We start from the raw sequence: 15,604 nt of genomic DNA, 5'->3' as shown, positions 1-15,604 counted from the left end.
ATCTGTTAAGTAAGGTGTACTACTATCTTGTATGATTTTTGCTTTCTGCATCTCTATCTATATATAACTATCAGTGACAATATTTCCCCATTACTACCTAAATGATCTGACGAGTTAAATGGTATAACCTAGTTGTCTGGATACCTTATCAATTCTCAGAGTTATAGATGGGTTCATAGATGAAGTATAGTATACTTACTATGGATTTTCAAAAGTATTTCAAAATAGAAGACCTGGAGTTCATTTGCTTTACAGACTGTCATTATTTCTAGCTGTCTGGGCTTTTTGCTTAATGTTGTTGACCCGTTAACCGATTTGTGTGGTGCAGTTGCTTATTATAATATGGGAAAGGTTCAAATGTATCATGTCTTATAATGTTAATATTTTAGAGAAAGTAGTTTCGTTTATTCAATATATAGGTTAACATGTCTGAGAAAGATTACCAAAGAAAAAAGAACAAGTTCTTACCAAAGATTCATGCTTGGTATGCTCTCTTCCTATGCCTGTGTTTGTCTCAGTAGTTGAGGTTCACATATGCTTTTTCTATATAATGCCTGGAAACATAGTGAGATGATCACACTAATATTTAGGTTGTATATTGGCCTTTATTGAGATAAGAAATGAGTGGTAAATAAGATAGGCTAGAGATTACAACAGAAAATAGAGGGAATTGGGGAGAAACATGAAGATAAGGAAAGGTAACCAAGGAAAAATGGGGAGAAATCGAAAAATTAATAATCCCAGTAATTTATTATTACATCCTTCTTAAAGGTAACAACCAGATCATCTATAGGCATGACCCATGTAACCCCAAACTATACTCAAATGCTATAGTAAGAGTAATTTGAACTCTAATAGTGCAGCAACTCTTATATTTATTAGGGTGTTTGAAAAATGTATTTAACCAATAAGTGTTCAATTTGGTTTAAGCAGCTCTTGGTGTTAGAAAACTTTCTTTTTGCTTTTGTATATATCATACTTACATTATCAAGGTTTTTTTTTCTCCTCAATTTGAATGAGAATTGTTTTATCTTTGACAGGTTGCAAGAACATGGTGGTGAACCTATCATTCCTTTTAGCGATGTGTTTGAGAGGAACCTTGCTGATATGGAACCTGCTGAAGCTGCAAAGTATTGTGAGGAAATCAAGATGCAAAGGTTAGTTGAAAATGATCTCTTTGTTATTAGGGGTTTAGAATGCTTTTAGTTTGAGTTGTTCAAGACTCATGGTTAGATAGTCTTTGGTGTCTTGATGTTTTACCTGAACTTTTTCCTTTTTCTTTGTATTTGTGTATATGATGCTAAATAATATTTTTTTACAATGCTCTTTGTTATAGCTTGCGAGAGAATAGAGAATAATAGAGAATAGAACGTAGGAAAAAGAAGAGAGAAGAGATGAGGAAATTATATTTTCATTCAAAATATGCTTATCGATTCAATACAGGGTATTGGTTTTATTTGTTTACAATAGTACTAGAGAATCTAACTTTTCCAGGTGGTTGTCCTTGCAAACCGAATCTATTATCTTCAGCAAGTGACAGGCTTCCAAGTTTGGGCTGACTTCATATGGCTTCTGGATCAGCTGGAATTAATTTTCTCGTGCCTCTCACGTGCCAGCTAATTCAGTTCCCAATTTCTTCTTTCAATCCCTAACCCTTGCCTCTCTATCCCCTTGCCTCTCTATCCCCTATTCTTCTTCGATTGCTTGTCCTTCTTCTCCTATTGTGACACTCTTCCAAAGACCAAGATTGGTTTCTCTGCAATTAATCTCATATATTTCTTCACAGAAGGACCAGATGAGGTGTCTAATTCTTTTGTTCATATTTACATTTTTTGGAAAATCCTGGTTCTATTTAAATATTAACAATGTGTGAAGGGTGTAAAGAGTATTTTCTGCTTCTAAATTTGATCTAAGATCATTATATTGAATTTGTAGACCTTTTACGCAATGTTGTGCTCTGGATTTGTTATTTTGCCGACAAACTTCCTTTTTACAAGCATGGTATCCAAGCATAAGGATCATGTCTTTTGATTTTCATAGCTGCTCACATTGATAACTTGGTACATCATAGATTACTGATGTTGCGGTATTGTAATCTAAGTGACTATCCTTATTTTGGATTCCTTGAAGGTCCATGCAGTTGCATGTTTTAAAGCTCTCCTCTAAAGTGGATCACTTTTTGGGGATTTCTTTGCAGTTAAGTGAATTCGTCTTTGGTTTAATCAAATGATGGAATTAATAATTTGATTGTTTTTCCCTATTCCAGGTGAAATGCTGGCAAATTAGACGGCAATCCAAGGCTCCTCAAACTGCAGGAGCCATTCATACTGATTTTGAGAGAGGATTTATATGTGCTGAGGTTGGTCTTAGATTGTGACTTGTACATTTTGAAGGTCGCTCTGGGATTATCTTGTGTGACGAACTGACAATAATTATGCTTTTCAACTGGCCCCTTTTCCGGTGCTCAATCTGTTTCATTTGCTTGGAATTTATTAATTGCAGTTTTTCTACTGCTTAAGTTTAAACATTGAAGCTTCTGTCATGTGTAGACTGTTGTTCCTCTAACTAAAAGGACAATACTTCCTTTTACCTATACATTTGATTTTCTTACCAGCATCTACGACAACATTTATATGTTTCTGTTAGTGATACTGATTCGTGGGTGCTGTGTAGGTCATGAAATTCGAAGATCTGAAGGAGCTTGGAAGTGAGTCAGCTGTTAGTTAGTATTAGTATGTCTATGAATGGTCTTGTTTTAGCTTTTATTTGTGTAAATGTCTGATGAAAATTCAGAATAAAAGTAATACCAAGTATTCAAGGGGGAAAGGGAGTAAGTTAACATTTGATCAAAGATGAAGTGCAAAATTTTAGGATTTAAGCTTGTTGCATCTTGAGCTATGGGTGATGGCCCGTGGTTCATATGCAAAGTTTGTTTATTTAACATGTAAAGTGTGGCTTGGTTTCATATAGGTGCAGTTACATCTTGTTATCTCACAATATTCCCTTTTGATCAGGCTGCTGGAAAATATAGGCAGGAAGGGAAAACTTATGTGGTCCAAGATGGAGACAAAATATTTTTCAAGTTCAATGACTCTGGAGGTGGGAAGAAGTAAATGAAGCAATACTCAAAGGGGGGGGGGGGACTTGCATCCCTGGTAAAGGTCAAAACCATTCACATTTTGATCCTACTTGTGTTTCTTTGCTAAATACCATCATCAGTTGGAAACACCCCCAAGAGCCACGATAGAATGTGATATTGGGTATGCATCCTTGTGTCATTTATGAGCTTTTATTTATATATATATATAAGCACATATGGGAGGAGGATAGATTATATTGACCCACAGATCCCCTGGTATTCTGTTTTGTTTTGTAGAAACTTGATCATTTGCATCGCATCCAACCATATGTACCAATTTGAATGTCAACATTTTGACTGTGTTGCGTAAATTGTACTTTTGTTAAGAGCTTTCCTCTAATAATTAGAGGACTATCTCTTGCGGTTTTCCACGAGGGTGAATCCACCAGCCTTCCTTTGTTCCAAGAGGGCTTTGTACTGACTACTACTGAGCTATACTTGTTATCTTTTTCTTTTCATTTTGATTATTTTTTGGGGTAAGTATACAAATGTTCACTAATTATATTAAAATAATCTTTTTGGCCATTGAAATTTTGAAAAGTATAACATGATCAACTGAACTTTTCGAATGAATGTACGCTAATAAAAATTGTCAAGTTTAAAGATTATTTTATAATTATTTTTTAGTAGTTTGATAAGTTTAATAATTATTTGAGAAGATCGATTACTATTTTATAACCTTTAAAATGTTAACAATAAAAAGATTAGTTTAGTATAATTCAATGGTTATGTATATTTTTTAATATAACGAAGCAAAACGAAAACCCTATTGTGGGTCCCCTAGCAGGAGCTTCACCTTGTAGTGAAGGCTGCAGCTGAGATCATCTAAAATACGGTTGGTCCTGAGGATCTGACTTGGGAATATGTTTGTACGCATGTTAATGGGTTTGGTTGATTTGCTCCCCTCCCCCCCCCCCCCCCCCCTCATTTTTATTTTGTTTCAGTTGATATTGGATAATTGGCTTGCAATGAAGAAAAAGAAAGTGAGTTGATGGGCTTTTTTGAAAGTGAAAATAAGTCTTTTAGCTTTCTTTTCACAAAGACTGGCTAGTTTTTGGAACTTAGACATTTGAATATAATAGCAACTTTTAAATTAAATGAAATCACGTGATATTGGCAATGGTAAGAAGTGAGGACAGGTGTATATTTATTTATGTTGCATCAAGTGTGATGTGAATGTATGAATTTTGATGATGATGATGATGATGATGATGATATGATCCCATCTCGACCGTTGTTATCATTCCAGCAAAAGTCGCCCCAGGTCAAAGGGGCATTGGTGGGTAATTAGAGTTCCCTCATTCCTTCATTTTGAATTTTTTTTGGGTTAAATAAATAAATGACAACCACAAACCCAGGTCAAAGGGGCATTGGTGGGTAGGCTCCATTCCCATGCAATATGCAATCACAACCTTAAACTAGATTTGATAAACCCATTTGACGTCCACCCTCCCCCTTTTTTTACTTTTTTGGCGGGTATTATTTTGTAGAAAGAGATTTCCCTGTCACGGTCCCTTTCTCTAAGGTCTATAAAGTTTTCTTTTTTCTCTTTATAGTTAATTTAAATACTATTCTAATCACACTGTGGTCTCTTAGACCATTTAATTAGTAATTGGCAGAATCTATAATTTTTAAGGATATGAATTATCCATTTAGCTCAGTTGGTAGAGCGTAAAGTTTTTAACTTTGTGGTTGTGGGATCGAGTCTCACCGAAGGCAATTTATAACGGATGTCTTTCACGGAAGTTACTCTCAACTTGACGTTGAAGACAACCTATCATTCTACCTCTCTTTATCTCATTACATATGAAAATAAAATCCGCTAATTATAATTTTTAAGGATGCCTTTTTATCTACTACGAAGGCAGGGTTTTTGCTTCCTTGGAGAGAGAATGTTGTAACAAAAAGAAATCCCTTTTCTCACTTTTGGGTTGTAGGTTGTGGAGGAGGGGAAGAGGGCTTTGTTGTCATTGTCACGAACACAAAGTTAGGGTTTTAGCCCTTTTCAGCAAATAAAGTCTAAAAAATTTACTGTTTTTTTAAGAAAGGGTTTGCAAGTTTATGGGAATAAATAAATATAATGCGTCTTTTTTGCTTTTACTTTTTTCAAGACCCATTTCTTGTTTGAGTGAGCTCACTAGGGTCGAGCTCTTTCATTTCTTTTGCAAGCAAATCTTCTTGTTTGCTTGAAGAGTCTTGAGCTTTTTTCACATTAAAAAAACCCTTCTTTTGAGCTTACATTGTCGAATGAAGAAGGGATCTTGGTAAGAAAATTGCTGATTTTTATGTCTCTTATGGTTAGATCTATGTTTGGGGTCCAAAGTTGTTGCAGCTGATTTCGTACATTAAATGCTTTATCTTTAGCTTATGTTGGGTTGTTAAAGATTGTTCCTTGTGTAATCAGCATTCATTCCTTCTTCAACCAAAATCATCTCTTTTAAGCCATGACCTTTGTCAAATTGTGCACTTTTGTTAGGTAATTTGCTGTGTTATTCGTTCTCTGTATTTTTTGTTTAAGGTTGTTGTATGAGAACCTCTGTGTTTAAGTTACTTGGGAATTTGATAGGAGTGATATGAAGCTCTTTAGTTTTTTAGTGCTGTACCTGTACTTCCTTTCTGCCATGGGGCAACTTCCCTCACAGGACATTCTGGCATTGCTCGAATTCAAGAAGGGTATTAAACATGACCCTACAGGTTATGTCCTCAATTCGTGGAACGAGGAGTCGATCGATTTCAATGGCTGCCCTTCTTCATGGAATGGGATTGTCTGTAATGGTGGGAATGTTGCTGGTGTTATCCTCGATAACTTAGGTCTCTCTGTCAACGCAGACTTGAGTGTTTTCTTGAACCTCACGAAGCTTGTGAAACTCTCCTTGTCAAACAACTCTATTGCTGGTGTCATTCCCCACAATATCGGTGCCTTCAAAAGTCTCGAGTTCTTTGATTTGTCGGATAATCTCTTTTCTTCAGCATTACCACTGGGCATTGGTAAGCTAGAGAGCTTAAGGAATCTATCACTCGCCGGCAATAACTTCTCAGGCTCTATTCCCGACACGATTTCAGAGCTTGCTTCAATCCTATATTTGGACTTGAGTCGCAATTCCCTGTCCGGTATGCTGCCGACTTCATTAACTGAACTGAATGGGTTGCTGTATCTAAATCTGTCCTTCAACCAGTTTACCAAGAGCATACCGAAAGGGTTTGAGCTTGTTTCCGGTCTTCAGGTGCTTGACTTGCAAGGGAATATGCTAGACGGCAGCTTTTCTGGGGAATTTTTCCTTCTATCGAATGCCAGCCACGTTGATTTCAGTATGAATATGCTGCGGAGCTCTAGTCCACAGAAATTGCTACCTGGCATTTCCGAGAGTATCCAATTTTTAAACCTTAGCCACAACCAACTTACCGGATCATTGGTTGGGGAAGCTGAGCTTCAGTTGTTCGGAAATTTGAAAGTGTTGGACCTAAGCTACAATCAACTGTCCGGAGAATTGCCTGGATTTAACTTTGCATATGATCTTCAAGTCCTCAAGCTCAGCAACAACAGATTTACAGGTTTCATTCCTAATGTCCTGCTGAAAGCAGATTCTCTTCTTTTAACCGAGCTCGATTTAAGCGGGAACAATCTCACAGGTAGCTTTTTTAACATGGGAATTCATACACTTGAATGTCTGATTTTTCTTTTGTTAATTTATGAGTTGCACTTAGTTGCTTTGTCTCGTTGAATGCATTTTACCATTCCTCATACTTCCTGATTCATCTTTCAGGGCCAATATCCATGATCATGTCGACAAATTTACAGATACTCAATCTTTCTTCAAACGGGATCACAGGGGAACTTCCGTTACTAAGTGGAAGTTGTGCTGTACTAGATCTATCAAATAACAAATTAGAAGGAAATTTAACCCGTATATTGAAATGGGGGAACATTGAATTCCTTGATCTTAGCCAGAATCGTTTGACAGGGTTGATTCCGGAGTTAACCCCTCAATTTTTGCGATTAAATCATCTCAACCTTTCGCATAACTCCCTTACTAGCTCTCTACCTAAAGTGATACTGCAGTACCCAAAGCTTAGAGTCCTAGATCTCAGTTTCAACCAGTTAGATGGACCTTTTATTAATGACCTACTGAACTTGGATACTTTGGAAGAACTTCATCTTGGGAGCAATTTGTTTACTGGTGCTATTAGGTTTTCTCCTTCGAGTAAATCCGACCTCCACATTCTTGATCTCTCTCATAATCAGCTTAGCGGTTATTTTCCCGACCAGTTTGGGTCATTGGCTGGACTTCAAGCGCTCAATCTTGCAGGCAATAACTTAGCAGGTTCTCTGCCTACTTCCTTGTCTGACATGAACTCCCTAAGGTCATTAGATATATCCCAGAATAATTTTACTGGATCTTTACCGAATAAGGTCCCTAACGGCCTTCAAAGCTTTAATGTTTCCTACAATGATCTCTCTGGAGTTGTCCCGGAAAGCCTGAGGAAATTCCCTACTTCCTCCTTCTACCCTGGAAATTCTAAGTTGCATTTGCCAAGCAGTCCTGGACCGAACAGTGGCCCCGCTGAATCAAACAAGAAGCCAATCAACACAATTGTGAAATGGGTGATTGTGGTTTCATGTGTTGTTGCGCTTATCATTCTCATCTTGCTTGCTATATTCATAAATTACGTCCGTTTATCTCAGAGAACTCCAAATCACGTTACAAGTAAAGATGTTGGCAAGCAAGCACCGAGAAACCCTTCTAGCCTTGTCAGAGCCGAGAGTGGGGGTGCTACTGTTGTTTCGGCGGTTGATGTCGTGTCTTCTCGTAAAGGATCATCATCTGAAATTATCAGTCCTGGTGAAAAAATGGCAGCAGTGCCTGGCTACTCTCCTTCAAAGACCAGCCATTTATCTCGGTCACCAGAGTCTGGAGATTCATTTACTGCCGAGCACCTTGCAAGACTGGATGTTAGATCACCGGATCGACTTATCGGTGAGCTGCATTTTCTTGATGAGACAATCACATTGACACCTGAGGAACTGTCACGGGCTCCAGCAGAAGTTTTGGGAAGGAGCAGTCACGGGACTTCGTACAGGGCAACACTGGATAATGGAGTATTCTTGACTGTGAAGTGGCTTCGAGAAGGGGTGGCAAAACAGAGAAAAGAATTCGCTAAGGAGGCGAAGAAATTCACAAATATTCGGCATCCAAATGTGGTTGGTTTGAGAGGGTACTATTGGGGCCCTACACAACACGAGAAGCTGATTCTTTCGGATTATATTTCACCTGGAAGTCTTGCAAGCTTTCTTTATGGTAAACTGCTTTCCCTCTTGCTTTTTTAATGCGTTATTTACAGTTTAACATATAGAGGATGCTTGTCTGATCCAACTTTTATCTCTTTCGTTGTCATATACGATACTTTCATAAATGGTTGTAAAAACTGGATTGGCTGGTTGAACCAGTTCAACCGAGAACCTGAGGCTGTCGTTCTCGAGCTATATGCGTGTGTATATAACTCTAATGAATCTCATCTAATATTTTCAGACCGACCAGGAAGAAAAGGTCCACCTTTGTCATGGGAACAGAGGCTGAAAATAGCAGTTGATGTGGCACGTGGTCTAAACTATCTCCATTTCGACCGAGCCGTGCCACACGGTAACTTAAAAGCGTCAAACATACTATTAGACGGGCCTGATCTTAATTCCCGTGTAGCCGATTACTGTCTACATCGTCTCATGACACAAGCCGGAACTATGGAACAGATCTTGGATGCTGGCCTCTTGGGATATCGAGCGCCGGAGTTGGCTGATACCAAGAAACCATTGCTTTCCTTCAAGTCTGATGTGTTTGCTTTTGGAGTGATTTTGTTGGAACTTCAAACGGGAAAATGTGCTGGTGATATGATTCCGGGGGAAGAAGGGATGGGTTTGATAGATTGGATTCGGTTGAAGGTAGCAGAAGGCAATGGCTCGGATTGTTTTGACTCGGCATTGGCTCAAGAGATGGGGAACCCGGCTGCTGAGAAGGGAATGAAAGAGGTCCTTGGAATAGGATTGAGATGCGTTCGACCCCTTTCGGAGAGGCCAGGTATCAAGACCATATATGAAGATCTTTCTTCCATATGAATCTTTCGTGTTGTTTATGTCAGGATTCGGATCCTTAGGGACTGACTGGATTCAAATGTTCAGGGAATTTAATCTCTCGTTGGCCTCCCTGTTTTGAGTCGTTTTTGTATTTGGCTTAATTATCTCTTCACAACTTGTTGTAAAATGAAGCACATTATGGAATGAATGGAAGAGTTTCAGATTTAGCTTGGGTTTCTTTCTATGCTCGTTTTTTTTATGGTACATCAAAGAAAATAATCACCCGTATCAAACGCATTCATTAAGTCCACGAAAATATAAAATAGAAATATGATCATTGAAAGGCTATAGATGTTTGCCTTTCACAATGTAAGCTTTGAACTTGCAATAGAAATATACAGAACATGGGACTTTTTTTTTTTTTTTTGCTTTTATCATTGAACATCTGATTCATGGAATTTAGGCCACAACTCACACTCAATACTCGGGATACAAATCAAATCCAATCCTTTAGAAAGAATTACTACAGCAGCTGGCACATTCGTCACGGATCTTCTCATTTGTCTTCACTACTCAATCAAAAATGAGGTCTCGATGCTGACCCGGCTTGATGATAATAGATGAGATGTTACATATTACACCCAATATCTCTGATGGGAAACAATTTTAAGACAAACATGGAGATAAATTCAAATATGTATGGTTCCGAATCAGGATGCCATGATGGAAATGTGTGATACTGCATTAACTGTTGAAGACAAACACCTTGTAGATCAAGGGGAGACGATATGCAGTTTGTTTACATAAGAAAATTTTCTTTCAGTTCAATCATTTCTGAAAAGAAAAAAGGTTTCTAGACTAATAAAATGATGACATGGTCTCACCATATTATTTGGAAAAGATTTTAGAAAAAAAGACACGATCTATCGATGCAGGTCTTTAAAATATGTTTTACCGCATCAAAGGAAGTAACCATCTCATTTCTGCACCGTTTCCATTGGGTAAGTAGTACACTTTTTTCCAGCTTTCCTCCGAGAATGCTTCCCTTCGTATAAGCCTTTGCCTGCAATGTGTATAGGAGGTTAACAGCAAACCATGTAACTCCACCATGTAATATACAAGAGCAAAATCCAAATGAAATTCACAACACAGCATACCTGAGGTAGTAATGGCAAACAGATTCTGCCTCGTCAGGACTATAACGAGGCATGTTAACACAGGCATCTACAGGTACATTTGGCAACTCTAGACGAAGTTTTCCCACCGCAGTTGAATGAGAGAAAGCACCATCCATCATGTCTTCATGCATCATGGACCTGAAGGCATTCACCTGCACAATAAATATAAAATGATAAAAAAAAATAGTGAAGCTGCAAGAGACACTACTGTTAGATACAGATGGTGAAACACACAAAGTTAATACCTATATTTCTAGCATCTCACAAAGGATTAGCATAATCCTAATGCTAAGAAAGAACACAGTTCACTAAGCAATATAAATGAAACAAAAGAGTCGATACCAACCATTGCAAGTTCTCTAGCATGAATTGGTCGACAAGAACAAACACATTGGCTCCTCATACTCACTGAAGGTAAATCAATTATTATACTGAAGACAAAACGAGATACATCAGTCAAAATAATTTCAAAAAAGAGTTTAATCATGTAGCTAGGAACAATAACAGTGTGGTGCCAACCTGGTCAATAGCAATAAGCACGGGGACATCTTTAACAAGTGATAATTCTTCTCTCAACCGAACTACAACTCCAACAGCTGCATGTGTGTACTTGATTCCCATTTGAATCAGGTCATACAGTGTTGCACCTTTGGGGACGGCCATGGATTCAACTCCTTTCATCCATCCAACACCAGCACCTTCTCCCAACCTAATAGGATAAAAAATTTGACATAGCAATGATTGTATGCGTGATTCATTGTATTTCAGAAAATCCTGCAGAAATATAACCCACCAAGAACATTTCATCATATAACAAACCAAGAAGACTTAAAATTCTCTCCAGTAAAAAGGGGAGAGGCATCAACAACTAAACTTTCAGCTTCCCTGATCTCATGAAGAATAGTATGCCACAAAAACGAATGAACATCGAGTGTATTTGTTTACTCAGGCTTACTTAAAATATCGAGTGTATTCGGGACTTGCCTTTAGAACACTCTCAGCCTGTAGGGATGTGTCCCAAAACCTGTTTCAGGGTTTTATAGAAAAATCCTCCATGGGTCCACTCACGACCTCTAGGGGCATAGAGAACAAGCCCGCCCTCATCACGAGCCCAATGCACAAGCATTGCTAGTGCAATACTCTTCCCACAGCTAACTGGACCGTCCAATACTACTTGCTTTCTCGTTTTAGGAGCTGAAGATGGCAATCATTTCACACCATAAACGCAATCTATTAGCAACACAACCATCTAATAGCAAGTGACCTTTATACATGTAAATAGCTTATATTCCCTGAAAGGCATATTCAAAATGAAACTTTAAAATAGAAAAGATGAAGATCCGCCTACCTTTAGCATGAGAAGACCAAATTGGAGACGAAGTCCAAGAAACTCTGTCGAACAAGCAGTGCTGACCTCGACTCCTTGAACTCAGTCTCTATTCCATGGGCAATCCCTCCGGCAGAACTTGCTTCAACCCTTCCTCACCGAGCTTCATGTAGGAGCAACAATCTTTCCGAGTAAGAAGGGAGAGTGAGGGAGTCGAGGTGAACAAGGGACGTCCATTGGGACCAACATCTAGAGAAGGATCATTCTCGTCCTCGACAAGGTGCCGGCTCGAGCATCCTCGAAGTCGTCGGCGCCAGCAGATTCGAGGTCATCGCCAGTGGAGATGCAACGGCGGATGAGGAATCGGAGGTCTTGGACTTAGACTTAGATTTGGTCTTGGACTTTTCGGTCTTGGAAGAATAGAGCTTTGATTGAGAAGAGACGAGCAGCGGAGTATAAGAGCGAGGCTTTAAGAGCGTGGATCGTTTAGCAATGGACCTCAACATTTCTTCTTCGCTGCTTCTGTCAGTAGAATAGCAAAGGAAGGGATGGTATCAGAGCGGCCTTAATGTTCATATCCGCAAGACCCCAACTTTTATTTGGGCCAATTGTTATTGTTTTGTTATTGTTACTTTTAAATCATATAGGTATTAACTTGTGATATTTTGATCACTAAATATTATTTTTGTTAGTTAAAATTTTAATTTATTTTATCGAGTCAACAATGATTAATTATTAATAAAATTATTGACGTGTTTACTTAAATAAATTTGTATAATACTTATTGATAGCCATTCAAGAAATTTTAAAAAAATATATATATATATAATAAAATTTTAAAAATTAAAGATTTAGTCACTTAATCAACCAAAATATTTATTTTATAATTGATAGAAAATCCATTTCTGCTTAAATTAAAATTAATAATGAAAATGGATTGGAATTGTAGGGAATCAATAAATAATTATTTGAACAAATACTTAAACTTGATTTAGTGGTAAACACAATGATATTATTTCAAAGGTCTTAAGTTCGATATTGTTGTCAACTATTTTCCTGGTCAGATGCTATTTCTTCAACAGTTGCTTCTTTTGCATCATTTAGAAACATCAACCGGAGCTTTGCCTTTTTGTTTGATAAGTAACCCACCATTTTCACGTAAGACAGGATGTTGCAAATACTAAAAGACAGGACAGGATGGATATGTTGCGGTTAACAAACTGTTCAGTTTGTATATCTATGTAGTACACAGTCTCACAACCAATGGTGAAAGTTCAAAGCAAGCTTTTTTTTTTTATAACATGTTGTGATTGTCTAACTTGACAAAAATTTCGACAATCGAATCTAGAGAAACAGATTAGATTCATACATTCCTTACCTTAATGTACTTCTACAAAACAATTTGCATAGTAGGGTAGGCCGAGGATTGGTTTGGTTTCTCATAAAAAAAATAATAATCTCCTTTCAAATGTGGGTGGAAGTCTCTACTGTACAAAACCACAAATCTCAGCCGGATTCAGTCCCGAAACTTTGCGCTAAGAACTCATCTAGTTGCCCCCAGTTTGGGGTAACAGAATTATTTGAATTATCACATGGCAATGATCGAATGCACCCAAGAATGTGTGTAACATCACGATGCAGTCTGTCATGAAAATTAACAATTACACATGTAAGACAAACAAAATACTTGTATTTCAATTCATGTCGAAATTTGAAACACTGTACAATACCTATCTTTTGCCTGAGGAGTGCTGATCTCTAAGCGTGAAAATGCTTCCGAAATCTGTGAATGGAACTCCACAACAACTTGCCTGCGGAGGATAAGGGAACAATTCTATTTCACCAATTTAATCATCTACCTTTAACATTCATAAAATTAATAAGAAAAACAAGAGTTGCTTGAAGCGAATATTATATTCTTTTCCGTGTGTACTCGTGTAATAATGCACCATCTTATCAAAGCTCACCTAGACGGGATTAATGATTCTAGGTGTTTTAACAAAAGTTGCTGTCATTAAACGAAAGAGAAAAAGGGGGGGAGAACTGACTAAAGGACAGGACAAGCAAAATTCGCTAGTTTTTAACGGGGGATAAAAGGATCCCTTCTCATATATATTTTATAGGCAAGAAGGAATATAAACGAATATATGGGAGCCATTCTGAATTCCCAAAATCTTTCTACACTTCAAATAGGATTCACTACTCTCTTGATCTGAAGAACATTATGAACATTTCTCTAAACAGATTGCAAACAGGTTCATGATAAATAGTGGTTGTAATTGTAAGACAATTTTATCCATCATGATAATGAAACAACAAACTGTCCAGTGACTAAAATAGGGGTTAAATTCTCCTCACCTGAAAATTGCTTGAACATCTACTTCATGCAATGTTCGAGATAAAACACGTTGGAGGAATCCAACTTCCTGTAAACCAATTAAACAGCCAATCAAAATCAATCCATCCATTGCAATTCAAGTCAAATGTACAAAAATATTGAACTAGTTACACTTGAAAAAAAACTAGTGGCATAATTTGGGTTTTCACTTAGGAATTCTACTCCCATAATTTTTTCATGATTCTTCAACTAATAAAGTGGTTTTTCTAAACTGAATCCACCAGAGACAAAAAAAAAAAGGATTAAACAAGGTAAGAACCCCTTGAGTCTAATTAAGCAAAACATCGTAGTTACCTTAGTAAGGGACTTAGCAAATTGACTGGGCTGTAGGTCAGCATCTTCTGGCCTATTCCAGCTCTCAACAATCTGAGGTAGGCCTCGCAGATGAACCAACAACCTCTCTCTCATTATCTGAACAAGCTTTGTATGTATTTCATCTCGGTGAACCATATAATCCTGAATTTAGAGAAAACAGTCAAAGATGTACAAAGAATGTGTACCAAGGGACAGGCAAAATGGAAAAATGTATATGTATCACTGAATACTTGTCAGTAAAGAAAGACTTCCAAAGCAACATAATAGCCACATGTCAAAATATCTTTCCAAATATAGAAATTACACCTATAATAATAGATAAATTTAATAAAATATCCAATTATATGATCTATTCACATTCGAAAGGTTCCTTGTCCTCCATAAAATATGTGTGTGTATCCATAAAGTTTCTCCAGTTGTGATCGCCTTCAATATCTTAAGTGTACTAGAAAGCCACTGGATGATTATGTAGGTTTACATATCAATCAGCAATCCTTAGCTTTGTTTCTCTTAACTAAATGTTGAACTTGGCACCACTACATTAAATTCTAGCAAATAAAGACTACTAGGACAGATTGAAATTATGCAACTTTCTTAGCAAGAACTTTCTTCTCAGATGCCTCAAGTCATTTCTATAAGCTAGCCAATATAGTTTAGTAACTATGAGTCAGTGTCAAAGATAATCCACATCGTGATAAACTCTTAAACCTAAATATATGGTAAACAATCATATTAGTTAATAATAAGAAATATCGTATCCAATCTCCCATGCTTAGACTCAGGACTGTCAGATACATCTTTATCTGAGTGAGTTACATAAAATCATTCCTAAGATCTTCATTATATTTAGGGGGTGAGAAATACCCACATTCCTTAATATGTGGCAGGCATGACCACTTCTGGAAAAATGAAAGTTGGAGCATGAAAGTTAATTCCAGACAGAAAATTAATTCCTCTAGACTTAAGTTTTAGTGCATACATTACTCAATTTGACGGGGAAAAAATGATAATACCACAAGCAGACAATAGAAACAAAAAGCTAAACAACTTTGAAAATGAAAAACACAAGAAAAGTGATAAAGCCTTATACCTGTGCAACTCGATCAAACTCCGAAAGCAACAGTGATTTTCGAGGTTCAGGAACTTTCAGGAACAAAGTTTGCTTCAATTCTTATACCAG

The 15,604-nt window shown here is 37.3% G+C and overlaps 4 protein-coding genes and 1 pseudogene across 5 annotated transcripts in view; 3 read left to right on the top strand and 2 right to left on the bottom strand.

Annotated features, from left to right (window-relative positions):
• Window positions 1-398: 398 nt before the first annotated feature.
• Window positions 399-1,219, top strand: LOC120156079 (obg-like ATPase 1). Its single transcript, XM_039167492.1, has 2 exons — window positions 399-484; window positions 1,041-1,219. Exons 1-2 carry the CDS (start codon window positions 426-428, stop codon window positions 1,204-1,206), a joined length of 225 nt encoding a protein of 74 aa, XP_039023423.1. The 5' UTR covers window positions 399-425; the 3' UTR covers window positions 1,207-1,219.
• A 6-nt stretch (window positions 1,220-1,225) lies between these two features.
• Window positions 1,226-3,113, top strand: LOC120156206 (obg-like ATPase 1). The gene is made up of 5 exons (XM_039167601.1): window positions 1,226-1,236; window positions 1,626-1,800; window positions 2,267-2,359; window positions 2,674-2,722; window positions 3,013-3,113. Exons 1-5 carry the CDS (start codon window positions 1,226-1,228, stop codon window positions 3,111-3,113), a joined length of 429 nt encoding a protein of 142 aa, XP_039023532.1.
• Window positions 3,114-5,658: 2,545 nt separating this feature from the next.
• Window positions 5,659-9,437, top strand: LOC120156087 (LRR receptor-like serine/threonine-protein kinase GHR1). Its single transcript, XM_039167498.1, has 3 exons — window positions 5,659-6,769; window positions 6,904-8,436; window positions 8,668-9,437. The coding sequence occupies exons 1-3, from the start codon at window positions 5,713-5,715 to the stop codon at window positions 9,246-9,248; spliced, it is 3,171 nt and encodes a 1,056-aa protein (XP_039023429.1). The 5' UTR covers window positions 5,659-5,712; the 3' UTR covers window positions 9,249-9,437.
• A 667-nt stretch (window positions 9,438-10,104) lies between these two features.
• Window positions 10,105-12,253, bottom strand: LOC120156090 (annotated as a pseudogene).
• Window positions 12,254-13,058: 805 nt separating this feature from the next.
• LOC120156088 (vacuolar protein sorting-associated protein 54, chloroplastic-like) overlaps window positions 13,059-15,604 on the bottom strand; it is a 33,826-nt gene continuing 31,280 nt past the window's right edge. For both annotated transcript variants that reach the window (XM_039167499.1, XM_039167500.1), the window contains 5 exons: window positions 15,515-15,594; window positions 14,404-14,565; window positions 14,070-14,137; window positions 13,442-13,522; window positions 13,059-13,353 (listed from right to left, as the gene is read on the bottom strand). In XM_039167499.1, coding sequence (XP_039023430.1) covers window positions 13,218-13,353; window positions 13,442-13,522; window positions 14,070-14,137; window positions 14,404-14,565; window positions 15,515-15,594 — 527 coding nt within the window. In that variant the 3' untranslated portion in view covers window positions 13,059-13,217. The remainder of the gene's footprint in view (window positions 13,354-13,441; window positions 13,523-14,069; window positions 14,138-14,403; window positions 14,566-15,514; window positions 15,595-15,604) is intronic.

The sequence above is a fragment of the Hibiscus syriacus genome, unplaced genomic scaffold (assembly GCF_006381635.1).
Source record: "Hibiscus syriacus cultivar Baekdansim isolate YM2019G1 unplaced genomic scaffold, ASM638163v2 tig00111213_pilon, whole genome shotgun sequence".
NCBI lineage: Eukaryota > Viridiplantae > Streptophyta > Magnoliopsida > Malvales > Malvaceae > Hibiscus > Hibiscus syriacus.
Note: the sequence above shows the minus strand (reverse complement) of the source record. Positions and strands in the feature narration are given on the sequence as shown.